Genomic DNA, 14363 nt, shown 5'->3' on the forward strand with positions numbered 1-14363 from the left:
ATTCATTACTACTTGTGAGGCTTTAGCAACAGCAGTACTTCATCCTCTCTGGAGCTTGAGGCTGTGTGTGCATTTGGCTGGAGTTGTCTAAAGCTAAGCAATCCCCCCTTGTTAGTCTACCCTTGTTGTCTATAGAGTTTAGTGGAGATCGTCTAGTGATCATCTCCTCCCTTCCCTAGCCTTAGCCATACGCAAGGGAAAGTCAGGGCGAGGAACGCGTGCGGTGATTGGTGAAGAACCAATATAGGGACGGTAGTTGAGACAGGGTGACACTAGACCAGTCTAGGAGGTCTCCACTCCCCCCTTTCCCTAGTGTCTGGGCTCCCTTTCCCTCTGTGTTGCACTAAGTCTTTTCCACACCCTGCGTGACAGCGGCTGCCCGATCTCAACTGCGCAAGCGCGGCTTCATGCTCCACACTGCGCAAGCGTGGGATTTTAAAACGGTTTCACGTGACATCATGCTTCCAGGACAATCAATCAAATGGAGTGGGCGGTGACGCCCATCCCTGAACAAAAATTAAGCACACCCCTATGACTAAATGAGCAGGTATGATATTGACGCGCCCCCTGGGCCGTGGGGTACTCGGTAGCCGGGCCGGTCGTTGCTAGGGGAGATGTCACAGTGGCGGTGACCCGGTCTGTGACCCAGGGCGGTCAATAAATGGGGATATTTACAGGGGATTATAGTTTTTATATAAAGTTTGTGACGCCACCTGTGGAATGCGGCAAAAGGGAGCCGCCACTGCGGAGCAGGTCCTCTGGAGCTGATGTTGGTTCAGCTCTCCACAGGCAGCTCTTCCGGATTTACTCACAGTTCTCACTTTGTTCCTGGTTACAACTGCAGATCATAACTTCCCACGTCATCCTGTGCTTACTCAGGGAGGGGTTCAGCAAACCCTCAGGTACCTCTGGAGTACATAACGGGACCCCCTTCTGTGTGTTCCTTCTGGCCGTCTCCCTGCACCTCACACCCAGTGTCCCAATCCAGTGACCGTGGACCTTGTAAGGCGACGTCTTCTCTATCCCCTGGGTCCTCTATGGCCACCTTTTCGGTGAGATAGATGTGGCTTTTGGCTGCAGCACCTGAAATGCTGCACCCTCCGGTTACCTAGTTGAACGTTGCAATTCTCACTAGTTAGAGGCCGGTCCCCTCTGCGACCCGATCTCTCCACCGCCTGGTAGATTCGGGCGTACAGGTGGCCTCCAACACTGCCCATACCCCTGGGATTCTTTCTTCACTCCTGGAGCCTTCTCTCTGCTCCCGTTCCTTCCTCCTCTCCTTCTCCTGGGCCTCCTCACTCAGGCCCGTGCTTCCCTGAGCAGAGCTCCTGCAGAGCTCCTGCTCCCAACTCCTCCTCTGACTCTCTCTCACTTCTTCTCCCTCTAAAACTCTGTCTCTAGGATGTTCCACCCTCTCTTTTATATCGCTTCTTACTGAGCTCCCCTGAACTACTTCCTCCACCCACACCCACTACATGGTTCCCCCCACTCCAGCCAGGGACAGGGCTCAGCAGAGGAGCAGCGCATCTTGCCCCTCCTGCCGGTCTGGAGTAGTGTAGTGTTGGATGCAGGTGTTAGGGTCCCGGGCAGTACTCCTTCCTTACCTGAGAGTGAGATACCACACCTCTGGGTGAGATGCAGTACCTCTGTGGCGACTGAACCCGCAGGGGCACCACATACCCCCCTGGTAAAACACAGAATGTCCGCGGGCTGGAACAGAGTAAAACAAGGTTTTAGAAATACAATTTTTAGAATGCATATAATGCATATAAGATCATAAACAAACTTTTTCTTCCCTTTATGGGAGGTACATTACTTGAACGTTACATGTATCTTATCAAGACTTTTTAAACATTATAAAAAAATTTCAATACGATTTTCTTCATATTTATAAAACATTCCTCATATAAAACATTTTCCAGCTCAATACAGTGAGATCCATAACCGGGTGTCCATCTCACTGGAGAAGGTGCAATTTGAGCAACATGAGGAACCCGTCCGAAAACCCTCAACGTAGGCCCTGGGCGTGGCTGCAGAGCATAGATGATGCAGTCGTTGGACCACGTCTTCGGCCACGCCAAACGGGTTTTTGTTCTGAGGTCTTTGTATATAAAACCAATAAGAGGCACTTTAAGAAGTGCAAACTATTTACAAGACAAATTTTTGGCTGCTCACAGTCCTCAGCCTGTCAGTTTTTGGTATCCTTACCGGGTAACTATGGAAACACACACACAACGATTACTGCAATACCCTTCCGGGTAACTATTTACAGTTCAGTTCAGTTTCACTTAAGTCACTTAGTAGCGGTGCTCCCTCCTGGGAAACACCTGATTCCTGCAGGCTGACCCAGCCGGGTCATCAGCCTTGCACTGCAGGGGCATGTCCTTTCCCTCCTCCACTACTCTGTACACCTGGAGGACATACCACCCGTGCTCTCCCTTGTGTCGGGTAAAGGTGACACGGTCACCGGGGTAGAGGTCTCTGCCAGGATGTCCCTGTTGAAGATGGGGCTCGACGTCCCGCCGATTCACGAAGACATCCCGGGCCATCTGCGGCTCTCTAATGAAGCCCCACCCGGCTTCCAGGTCAAATTTTACCACTATCCCCTCCGGACGGGGACTGGACGTGGCAGATCTTATCTTGCGGGCCTGGGTTTTGGCCGCCATATTCTGGGCCTCCATCTGCTCCTAACGCACCTGCCGGTTGTGCCACTCCTTTTCTAACTGCAGGAGCTACCGCCTACAATGCTCCTCCCTCCTAAGGGCCTCAGTCTGGGTCTCCCACGGGAACCCCATGAGGTTCCCCTCCCGGTTGCCCCACCGAAACTCCTCTCCTCCTTGGCAGGCAACCGGGGGTGCGGGTGTGGGTGTCAGAGGGAGTCCCTGCTGGTCCTCATACTTGGTGGACCAGTCATAGACGGGGTTTCCATACACCCACTCTGGTGCGGGGGCAGGTGGCTCCGGTAGGGGGCCCAGAAGTAGGTCTGCGGAGGTGGCGCCCGGGATTGGAGACTCTGCCAGGGGGCCCAGGAGCAGGTCAGCACTCTCAGCGCCCGGGACAGGGAGACTCCTCTTACCTGCTCCCGCGGCAGCTCCTGTGCTGCTCTCTGCCTCCTGGCTCCGTTCAGGCTCCTCCGGGGCTGGGGCGCTGCTGGTGGAATGCAGCCCTGGCTGCTGCCGGGTCACGATCTTCCCCAGCAGCTCCTCCTTCCAGCTAGCGATGGCATCCTGCTGGGCCTTCTCCATCCTCCGGCCTAGCTCTTGTACTTCGGCGTGGAGGAACTCTGTATCCTCCAGGGATAATTTGTAGATTGCCTCCTCCAGGGTGAGAGGCATCTCGACATGCTGCAGGCCACGGACGGGAGCTTGTTCCTGACTCCTCTCCATGCTGCCTGCCGGGTGCAGTCTGTCTAGACTGCTGGAGACTCCGTCCTGTCTCCCAGGTTTCTTCTCTCCTCTCCCCTTTCGGGGGCGGTTCCATGGCAGCTTGCTGTCGGCCACACCTAGGGGCGGCCCCCCCCACCTTGATGGACACATCTACATACATGGCCACTGCTGCTTGGGCGGGCCCTGCTTTTGGCACCATTCGGGGACCCGGCCCACGATGGGAGGTGGTTTCTTGTTGTCTTTGGTCTCGCACATAATGGCGCCCGTTCTTCTGGGGCGGGCGCCACATTCAGTATACAACACAGTCTCTAGGCGCACAATACCCAGTGATAACGGGTGGGTTCATATCCTGTTCGTGACGCCAAAGATGACGCGATCCCTGGGCCGTGGGGTACTCGGTAGCCGGGCCGGTCGTTGCTAGGGGAGATGTCACAGTGGCAGTGACCCGGTCCGTGACCCAGGGCGGTCAATAAAAGGGGATATTTACAGGGGATTATAGTTTTTATATAAAGTTTGTGACGCCACCTGTGGTATGCGGCAAAAGGGAACCGCCGCTGCGGAGCAGGCCCTCTGGAGCTGATGTTAGTGCAGCAGAGTTGGTTCAGCTCTCCACAGGCAGAGCTTAGCTACAGGGCAGGAAATGGTGATCTTATAGATGTTGCTGTGCAGTGTAGTGCAGGGGATGATGGCGCAGCAGTAATAATTCACAGAGACAGTGAGGTGCAGTCTTCCGGATTTACTCACAGTTCTCACTTTGTTCCTGGTTACAACTGCAGATCATAACTTCCCACGTCGTCCTGTGCTTACTCAGGGAGGGGTTCAGCAAACCCTCAGGTACCTCCGGAGTACATAACTGGACCCCCTTCTGTGTGTTCCTTCTGGCCGTCTCCCTTCACCTCACACCCAGTGTCCCAATCCAGTGACCGCGGACCTTGTCGGGCGACGTCTTCTCTGTCCCCTGGATCCTCTATGGCCACCTTTTCGGTGAGACAGATGTGGCTTTTGGCTGCAGCACCTGAAATGCTGCACCCTCCGGTTACCTAGTTAAACGTTGCAATTCTCACTAGTTAGAGGCCGGTCCCCTCTGCGACCCGATCCCTTCACCACCTTGTATATTCGGGTGTACGGGTGGCCTCCAGCACTGCCTGTACCCCTGGGATCCTTTCTTCACTCCTGGAGCCTTCTCTCTGCTCCTGTTCCTTCCTCCTCTCCTTCTCCTGGGCCTCCTCACTCAGGCCCGCACTTCCCTGAGCAGAGCTCCTGCTCCCAACTCCTCCTCTGACTCTCTCTCACTTCTTCTCCCTCTCAAGCTACGTCTCTAGAATGTTCCATCCTCTCTTTTATATCGCTTCTTACTGAGCTCCCCTGAACTACTTCCTCCACCCACACCCACTACATGGTTCCCCTCACTTTGGTTCCCCCCACTCCAGCCAGGGACAGGGCTCAGCAGAGGAGCAGCGCATCTAGCCCCTCCTGCCGGTCTGGAGTAGTGTAGTGTTAAATTCAGGTGTTAGGGTCCCGGGCAGTGCTCCTTCCTTACCTGAGAATGAGATACCACACCTCTGGGTGAGATGCAGTACCTCTGTGGCGACTGAACCTGCAGGGGCGCCACAATATAAGTATATAAAGTGCTTTTGGGACATGATTAGACCACTGATGTTAATGAAAATAACGTGTTAGTGATGCACATTGCATCACTAACAACGCACCAGGGACAGTTTAGATGCTTGAAATGATGTGACAGGTTCCCTTTAAGATGCCCCCAGCCAGTGGCTTAGCGTGGAGGAGGCAATTCAAGTATTTTGTGCCCAATTACCCTTGAACCGTAATTAACCCCTTAACGCTCCATGATACGTCATTGAGTGTGTCAGGGTGTTTGGAGCAAGCTCAGAAACTGAGGCCATCAATGCTACATCACGGGCATATGTATTTAGCAGCAGCAATCAGTGCTACCGCCGATCACTGCTGTGAACATCTTAAATGGTGCTCACAATCACTGACAGCGGCATTTCAGCACTATGATTCAGCCCGGGTATCCGCTTGGGCGCCCATTCCCCCAAAGCAATCACGGGAACCATTCAGATGTACGTTTTTCCCATACTAGTGCTATTCATGCTTTTTACTGCACTTGCAGGCTGTAAAGGGATGTACACATGTACGCAACAGTAATAAGATCTATAAATTATAAATCAGAAAATCACAGGAATACAGCAAAAATAACAAAAAGTTTACAAAAAGCGATAGAAATAACACACCTCTGTCCAGCAATTGTGGAATGGGTCATAAGCTTCTACACTGTACATCCTTTGGTTGCCATCAAATCCACCAAGAGCATACACTTTGCCACACAGTGCCGCCATCTTGTGCCTCCATCTGCCCATGTTTAAATATTCGATCTGTATCCACTTATTAATAGAGGAGTTATATTTCCACACTTCATGCTGTGTTTCTTTACCACCTATAAAATGGAACATTTATGAATCACTGAAAAATAAAAAAAATCCTCAACGGGTTCTTTTTTTTATAATTGCACAAAACAGGGAATATGAAATTAAAGAGTTTGTCCCAAAAGTTGTAGCGAATAAGAGGGTAAATAGGGGATATTTTTCTGACCCCTCGTGGTAAGACACCCAGCAATCACGAGAACGGACTCTACTGAACCCAGGCTTGAATGGAGCAGAGACGCATGCTCGATCTCCAGTCCATTTAGGTTAAGTTCCCATGATGAGTATTTGGTGAGTTTTTGATGTTGCAGATGTAATAATTATTATTAATATGGTAATATTTAATTTCAGCCTACTGGTTCAGCCCTTCACAACACTCACGGTCTCTCATGTGGCCCCTCAGGAAAATGAATTGCCCACCCCTGCTATAGACATTTAGTTGAGACAGCATGACTATATTTAAAACTGGGTACTGCAGAGCCCGATTCCAGATTTCCAGAGCCCCATCCCAGCAATTGGCTCCTCAACCATCAATAACTTATCACCTATCATATAACTTACTATCTTGAGAATAACCCTTTAAATAGGCACCATGTAATGTTTATTTTCCACTGTGACATCACTGTTGGGACATTGAACTTTTTCTACCTGGTTCCTTCAGATTGCACCTGATCACCGGAGATCCCAGCAACAAAACAAAAAGTAATCACTTTATGGCCTGTAATAAAAAGTGATTGTCCAGAACAGAAAGCATTCAGCAGCACCCAAAAGGCTAGGAAAGAAATGTGTGATGACTCAGGGTCCCACCACAGGGATCTCCACAACCACAAGTAAAGGGGGTTTGTGAGCCTCATGATCCTCCTATCCAGGCTAGGACTGGCCCACAGCAGAACAGGAGAATCCTCAGGTGGGCCCCCTGTTATATGAGCAGTACTTGGCACAATATGAATCACTATGTACAGACAAAGGCAGCATCTTGTTAATTTACAATCTACCCAGTTCATTGTTATATAAATTTGTGATTGAGGATAATGTCACATTTGCATGTAGCTGAAAAGTGGGGCCCTGGAGTTGGTTACTGGTGGTACCCCAGTCTGGCACTGCAGTCCTATCAGCATGTCTGACGGATTCAGCCAAGACATTAGCCCATAGACAATGAATGCAGCCGGGCGGATGTTACCCCTAAAAGCTTTATAAACTCCTTTTCACTGCAGTGGGGCAGTAATGGGGAATAAGTGGTTCAGTGCCCCTATTCCAAATAGCAATGTGTGGCCCCTAGAGATCAGACATTTCACCCCTACACCACTATGGTGGGCTGCATGATCCTGGTGGAGAATGGTCAAACACGTATGTCTCTCTCCACAGAAGTCTATGAAAGTTATAGAGATAACTACGTTCCCAGGGGCTGGACCCCCTTTGGTCAGACTTTTATCATATATTCTTCATTATCCACCTCTTATGAACCACTTTAAGAAGAAATTCGTAGACCATATATACTGACCTATGAGAGCCCATACCTGATATGTAAACCTCATTTTTGAAGGTTAAACAAGCAAACTCCACCCATTTCTTAAACTCGCTTTCACCGTCTTGCTCGCACACCGGCAGTTTTGCCACCTCTAGACGACTTCTTCTTAAAGGATCGAGACAAGTGACCTCAGTGACAAACTTCTCATCTTTTGTGCAACCTCCGATTATCATAAACACTTCAGACTGAAATTCATGAATCCGTGGTTTTGTCCTCTCAGAAATTATCTACAAAAAAAGTACATTTCAGTGTTAAAATGCGTTCACACAGTGCAATATAAATCAATACAGTCATATGAAAAAGTTTGGGCACCCCTATTAATCTTAAGCTTAATGTTTTATAAAAATTGGTGTTTTTGCAACAGCTATTTCAGTTTGATATATGTAATAACTGTTGGACACAGTAATGTTTCTGCCTTGAAATGAGGTTTATTGTACTAACAGAAAATGTGCAATCTGCATTCAAACAAAATTTGACAGGTGCATAAGTATGGGCACCTCACCAGAAAAGTGACATTAATATTTAGTAGATCCTCCTTTTGCAAAAATAACAGCCTCTAGTCGCTTCCTGTAGCTTTTAATGAGTTCCTGGATCCTGGATGAAGGTATTTTTGACCATTCCTCTTTACAAAACAATTCCAGTTCAGTAAAGTTTGATGGTCGCCGAGCATGGACAGCCCTCTTCAAATGATCCCACAGATGTTCAATGATATTCAGGTCTGGGGACTGGGATGGCCATTCCAGAACATTGTAATTGTTCCTCTGCATGAATGCCAGAGTAGATTTGGAGCGGTGTTTTGGATCATTGTCTTGCTGAAAGATCCATCCCCTGCGTAACTTCAACTTTATCACTGATTCTTGAACATTATTGTCAAGAATCTGCTGATACTGAGTGGAATCCATGCGTCCCTCAACTTTAACAAGATTCCCAGTGCCGGCATTGGCCACACAGCCCCAAAGCATGATGGAACCTCCACCAAATTTTACTGTGGGTAGCAAGTGTTTTTCTTGGAATGCTGTGTTTTTTTGCCACCATGCATAACGCCTTTTTGTATGACCAAACAACTCAATCTTGGTTTCATCAGTCCACAGGACCTTCTTCCAAAGAGAAATTGGCTTCTCCAAATGTGCTTTTGCATACCTCAGCCAACTCTGTTTGTGGCGTGCTTGCAGAAACGGCTTCTTTCGCATCACTCTCCCATACAGCTTCTCCTTGTGCAAAGTGCGTTGTATAGTTGACCGATGCACAGTGACACCATCTGCAGCAAGTTGATGCTGCAGCTGTCTGGAGGTGGTCTGAGGATTGTCCTTGACTGATCTCACCATTCTTCTTCTCTGCCTTTCTGATGTTTTTCTTGGCCTGCCACTTCTGGCCTTAACAAGAACTGTCCATGTGTTCTTCCATTTCCTTACTATGTTCCTCACAGTGGAAACTGACAGGTTAAATCTATGAGACAGCTTTTTGTATCCTTCCCCTGAACAACTATGTTGAATAATCTTTGTTTTCAGATCATTTGACAGTTGTTTTGAGGAGCCCATGATGCCACTCTTCAGAGGAGATTCAAACAGGAGAACAACTTGCAAGTGGCCACTTTAAGTAGCTTTTCTCATGATTGCATACACCTGGCTATGAAGTTCAAAGCTCAATGAGGTTACAAAACCAAAAAAAGTGCTTTAGTAAGTCAGTAAAAAGTAGGTAGGAGTATTTAAAACAGGAAAATGATAAGGGTGCCCATACTTATGCACCTGTCAAATTTTGTTTGAATGCAGATTGCACATTTTCTATTAGTACAATAAGCCTCATTTCAAGGCAGAAACATTACTGTGTCCAACAGTTATTACATATATCAAACTGAAATAGCTGTTGCAAAAGCACCAATTTTTATAAAACAATAAGCTTAAGATTAATAGGGGTGCCCAAACTTCTTCATATGACTGTATGTATAAGAAACTGATACCACAAATTGTTATTAACAGTAGCTTTACCAAATATTATTATGCTGCTGGAGCAGTCACTCTAAACTGTCAGCAGATGGCGACAAAAGGACACAGAACTACATGTGATAGTGCCTATTCCATAACATCGGGTCTGATCGTCTTAAGTACCATGCGCTAGAAATGTGGCAGTGATCATCGCTGGCCAGAACAGGCAGGTACTCAGCAACTCCCTGCCTGTAAGTTCTTAGCCCTAAAGCAAAAAATAACAAGTCTAACTTTTTTAATTTCTGACAATTAAGGTCTAGTGCCACTTGTTCTTGGATGTGTGCGCCAAGGGGACATAGCTTTTTAGAAATTGGCAGAGAAAGGGGCATGCCTAAATTGCAATCCTCTGCGCCAAATTATCAATCAACAAGAAACATCAAAATGTTTGGTACATTTTAAGATGATCTAGTCTAAATTTGCACTGCCTAATAGCTAGATTCAGTAAATCTCTCCCAATGTATCAAAACTGTTCTAGACTCTGTTCACATCTGCGTTTCATTCCACTTCTCCTTTCCAATTAAAGAACAGAGAAAGAGTTCATCTAGAGAACAAATCTATTGCATAATGGATGCATATGGCACCAGGAGGAGCCCAGTGACTATAATGGGATCCATATGTTTCCTGTATGGTGTCCATTGATTTACTGGAACAAAACAATAGTCATGTGCAAATGTTACTTTCCCAGAGCTTTGATTCATTTCTGTGGACCCAGCTGCTGGTATCAGTTACAATATGTTGGATGGACAGATATAGATATAACAAAAGTGTTGCAGAATGTATTATTTTATGGGTCAGAGAAAATAGCACAAATTGCCACAAAGTTATCAAAATCGCATTATATACCAATAATCGGTGGGTATCATGAATATAATATCAGCCATTAATATATTTGACGCAACTCAGTAGGGATGTTAGATACTTTTGCTGCTTTATACTATTTTATTGAAACCAATATTTTGACCAAGAATAGATTTGGCAAATTGATGGTTTATCCTTAACATATTCCATTTATATCAGATTGATGGGAGTCAGATTGTCAGTACCCCTAAGAATCCACTGTTTAGAGAGGCTGTGACACTTGCGACGTCTTCATTGCTTATGTCTACTTGCACATCAACTACGTTCCCAAGATGAACTTTTATCACATTTTTGACGCTGGTTGTTACAGTTCCAGCAAAGTGGATGAGATTTTTAGAAGTCCAATGCCCACTGTGCTGCTTGTTCACGCTGTGTAAACTGACCTGTGGTGCATTTTTCAAATCCGCAACATGTCAATTTCTCTTGTGGAAACGCTGAGTTTTCTGTGCAGATTTTCCCCATAAACTTACATTAGATGCGGAAAATCCGCAGGTAAAAACGCACATGCATTTTTAGTGCATTTCCGTGGCGGAAACGCTTCAAAAATACATGTAATCTGCACTTATGTAAGTCAATAAAGTTCAGTGAAAACAAAATACTCAAAAGTTTCAAAAACAAGCCAGCTTCATTTAAAGAATGACGCACCAAAAAGAGACTAAAAAACGCAGCGTCAAAAACGTAGCAATGAAAAATTGCAAGTAACCTAATTTAAATAAAAAGTGCAGAAATTCTGCAAAGTCAAAAACGCACCAAAAGCTCATCGTGAGAATGTGGCCTAAGGGTGCATTTACTAGTAGTGTGAACAGGCTGCAGATCTCCTGACAATCGAGAAACACGCTAGTTCATCAGGTGAAATTATTTTTAAGCTTACTTAAAAATCATTGTTCTCGGCAGCATATTGTCCTGTGTAAACAGGAGAAGTGCTGCCGAGAACAGAGAACAGTGGCAGTGTATGTGCACAGAACAATTGCATTACTGATCGTTCTGTGTGCATGGGAAGTGTGGTCGGCCTGTCTAGACAGGCAATTAAATGATAAACATGTAGCCAATCATCGGTCGTTTAATGCCACAAGTTGGCAAGTGTTATCCTACCCTTAGTAGCCCATCAGAACTATCCCATCATTAGCATATAAGGAAACGCCATCCACTTTGTAATCCTGGAATTCTTGATCAAGCCTTTTCTAGATAATTTTGATAACTTTTGTAGTAATAACATTTGGAACAGAATTCTGGCTCATTTTTCTCATGAATCCCCTACTGGATTGTAAATGAGCTGTGACTCTGCGATAAACGAGATCCAAGTACAATCACGAGACAAATCGGAGTTCAATCTTCAAACCATTTGCGTTAATAAGACCAAATGACCCCGTTGGAGGAACGTGACCTCATTGTGGACAGGAGAAAGAAATTCTGGAAAGTTCCACACAAAAATATCCAGTTGGAAGAGTCATCGCTGTGTGTAATCTCAGTGCCGGGGTCAGTCCCTCCTTCCATACAGATCTGTTTATGTGCAGATCAGACATGGAGACGAGCTGAATGCTATCTGGCATCTTTACAGAGCCGCTATCACATTATCTCATATTTCCCTCCTCACACACAAATCTGGAACAAAACGTGATAATTTCCATGGATGGAAAAGAACACCAGTTGTAAACTGGACATAGAGACGGTTATGTGAGGGCTTAGCTGTTTTGATGTTACTACACTGTGTCATGGCAGCAAAGTGACTCCAAACTGCACCAGCATTCAGGTGTAATAAGATTCGGCAAGTTTAGTAATACTTATGTATGTTGGAGTGAATTTTGCAGGATAAACAGCAATACTAATGCAGATTATACAGTCATATGAAAAAGTTTGGGCACCCCTATTAATCTTAAGCTTAATGTTTTATAAAAATTGGTGTTTTTGCAACAGCTATTTCAGTTTGATATATGTAATAACTGTTGGACACAGTAATGTTTCTGCCTTCAAATGAGGTTTATTGTACTAACAGAAAATGTGCAATCTGCATTCAAACAAAATTTGACAGGTGCATAAGTATGGGCACCCCACCAGAAAAGTGACATTAATATTTAGTAGATCCTCCTTTTGCAAAAATAACAGCCTCTAGTCGCTTCCTGTAGCTTTTAATGAGTTCCTGGATCCTGGATGAAGGTATTTTTGACCATTCCTCTTTACAAAACAATTCCAGTTCAGTAAAGTTCGATGGTCGCCGAGCATGGACAGCCCTCTTCAAATGATCCCACAGATGTTCAATGATATTCAGGTCTGGGGACTGGGATGGCCATTCCAGAACATTGTAATTGTTCCTCTGCATGAATGCCTGAGTAGATTTGGAGCGGTGTTTTGGATCATTGTCTTGCTGAAAGATCCATCCCCTGCGTAACTTCAACTTTATCACTGATTCTTGAACATTATTGTCAAGAATCTGCTGATACTGAGTGGAATCCATGCGTCCCTCAAGTTTAACAAGATTCCCAGTGCCGGCATTGGCCACACAGCCCCAAAGCATGATGGAACCTCCACCAAATTTTACTGTGGGTAGCAAGTGTTTTTCTTGGAATGCTGTGTTTTTTTGCCACCATGCATAACGCCTTTTTGTATGACCAAACAACTCAATCTTGGTTTCATCAGTCCACAGGACCTTCTTCCAAAGAGAAATTAGCTTCTCCAAATGTGCTTTTGCATACCTCAGCCAACTCTGTTTGTGGCGTGCTTGCAGAAACAGCTTCTTTCGCATCACTCTCCCATACAGCTTCTCCTTGTGCAAAGTGCGTTGTATAGTTGACCGATGCACAGTGACATCATCTGCAGCAAGTTGATGCTGCAGCTGTCTGGAGGTGGTCTGAGGATTGTCCTTGACTGATCTCACCATTCTTCTTCTCTGCCTTTCTGATGTTTTTCTTGGCCTGCCACTTCTGGCCTTAACAAGAACTGTCCATGTGTTCTTCCATTTCCTTACTATGTTCCTCACAGTGGAAACTGACAGGTTAAATCTCTGAGACAGCTTTTTGTATCCTTCCCCTGAACAACTATGTTGAATAATCTTTGTTTTCAGATCATTTGACAGTTGTTTTGAGGAGCCCATGATGCCACTCTTCAGAGGAGATTCAAACAGGAGAACAACTTGCAAGTGGCCACTTTAAGTAGCTTTTCTCATGATTGCATACACCTGGCTATGAAGTTCAAAGCTCAATGAGGTTACAAAACCAAAAAAAGTGCTTTAGTAAGTCAGTAAAAAGTAGGTAGGAGTATTTAAAACAGGAAAATGATAAGGGTGCCCATACTTATGCACCTGCCAAATTTTGTTTGAATGCAGATTGCACATTTTCTATTAGTACAATAAGCCTCATTTCAAGGCAGAAACATTACTGTGTCCAACAGTTATTACATATATCAAACTGAAATAGCTGTTGCAAAAGCACAAATTTTTATAAAACATTAAGCTTAAGATTAATAGGGGTGCCCAAACTTTTTCATATGACTGTATATATATTATATCAGTCATTTTTTATCTACACCGTGGGCACAATTATTTGGCAAATTAGGATGTTGACTATATCATCATTTTTATCCAGATTTTCCAACTCCAATCTGTATAAACCTGAATACTTATTGGATGGAGCAGATCAGGTGATGTGTAATGAGGAGGGTGAGGCCTAAGGATACAACACCCTTTATGAAGGTGTGCCGAATTATTAGGCAGCTTGTTTTCCTCAGGAAAAATGGGCCTAAAAAGAGATTTAGCCGACTCTGAAAAGTCAAAAATTGTTACAAGTCTTACGAAGGCATTCAGCACCCTTGAAATTGCTAAGATATTGGGGCACGATCACAGAACCATCAAAAGTTTTGTTGCAAATAGTCAACAGGGTTGTAAAAAAATGTGTTGAGAAAAAAAACGCACATTATCTGCCAAAAATTTTAGAAAAATCAGCCATGAAGCGACCAGGAAGCCATTATCCTCCAGTGCTGTCATATTCCAGAACTGCTACCTGCCTGGAGGCCCAGAAGTACAAGGTGTTCAGTGCTCAGACACATGGTCAAGGAAAGGAGGCTCAAACCCGACCACCACTGAGCAAGACACTGACTCGCCCAGGGGGGATATGGGGGGAAACTCGGTACCCGGGCCTTGACCTTCTATGGGATGTCACGGCAGTCGGCTCCC

At 45.6% G+C, this 14363-nt stretch overlaps 1 protein-coding gene across 1 annotated transcript in view; it reads right to left on the bottom strand.

Moving 5' to 3' along the window:
- KLHL6 (kelch like family member 6) overlaps window positions 1-14363 on the bottom strand; it is a 91172-nt gene that overhangs the window by 19718 nt on the left and 57091 nt on the right. The window contains exons 4-5 of the mRNA XM_073674477.1: window positions 7348-7585; window positions 5642-5844 (exon numbers count right to left, since the gene is read on the bottom strand). Coding sequence (XP_073530578.1) covers window positions 5642-5844; window positions 7348-7585 — 441 coding nt within the window. The remainder of the gene's footprint in view (window positions 1-5641; window positions 5845-7347; window positions 7586-14363) is intronic.

The sequence above is a fragment of the Phyllobates terribilis genome, unplaced genomic scaffold, assembly GCF_046119375.1.
Source record: "Phyllobates terribilis strain yellow unplaced genomic scaffold, ASM4611937v1 Scaffold_3__8_contigs__length_932513732, whole genome shotgun sequence".
Taxonomy (NCBI): domain Eukaryota; kingdom Metazoa; phylum Chordata; class Amphibia; order Anura; family Dendrobatidae; genus Phyllobates; species Phyllobates terribilis.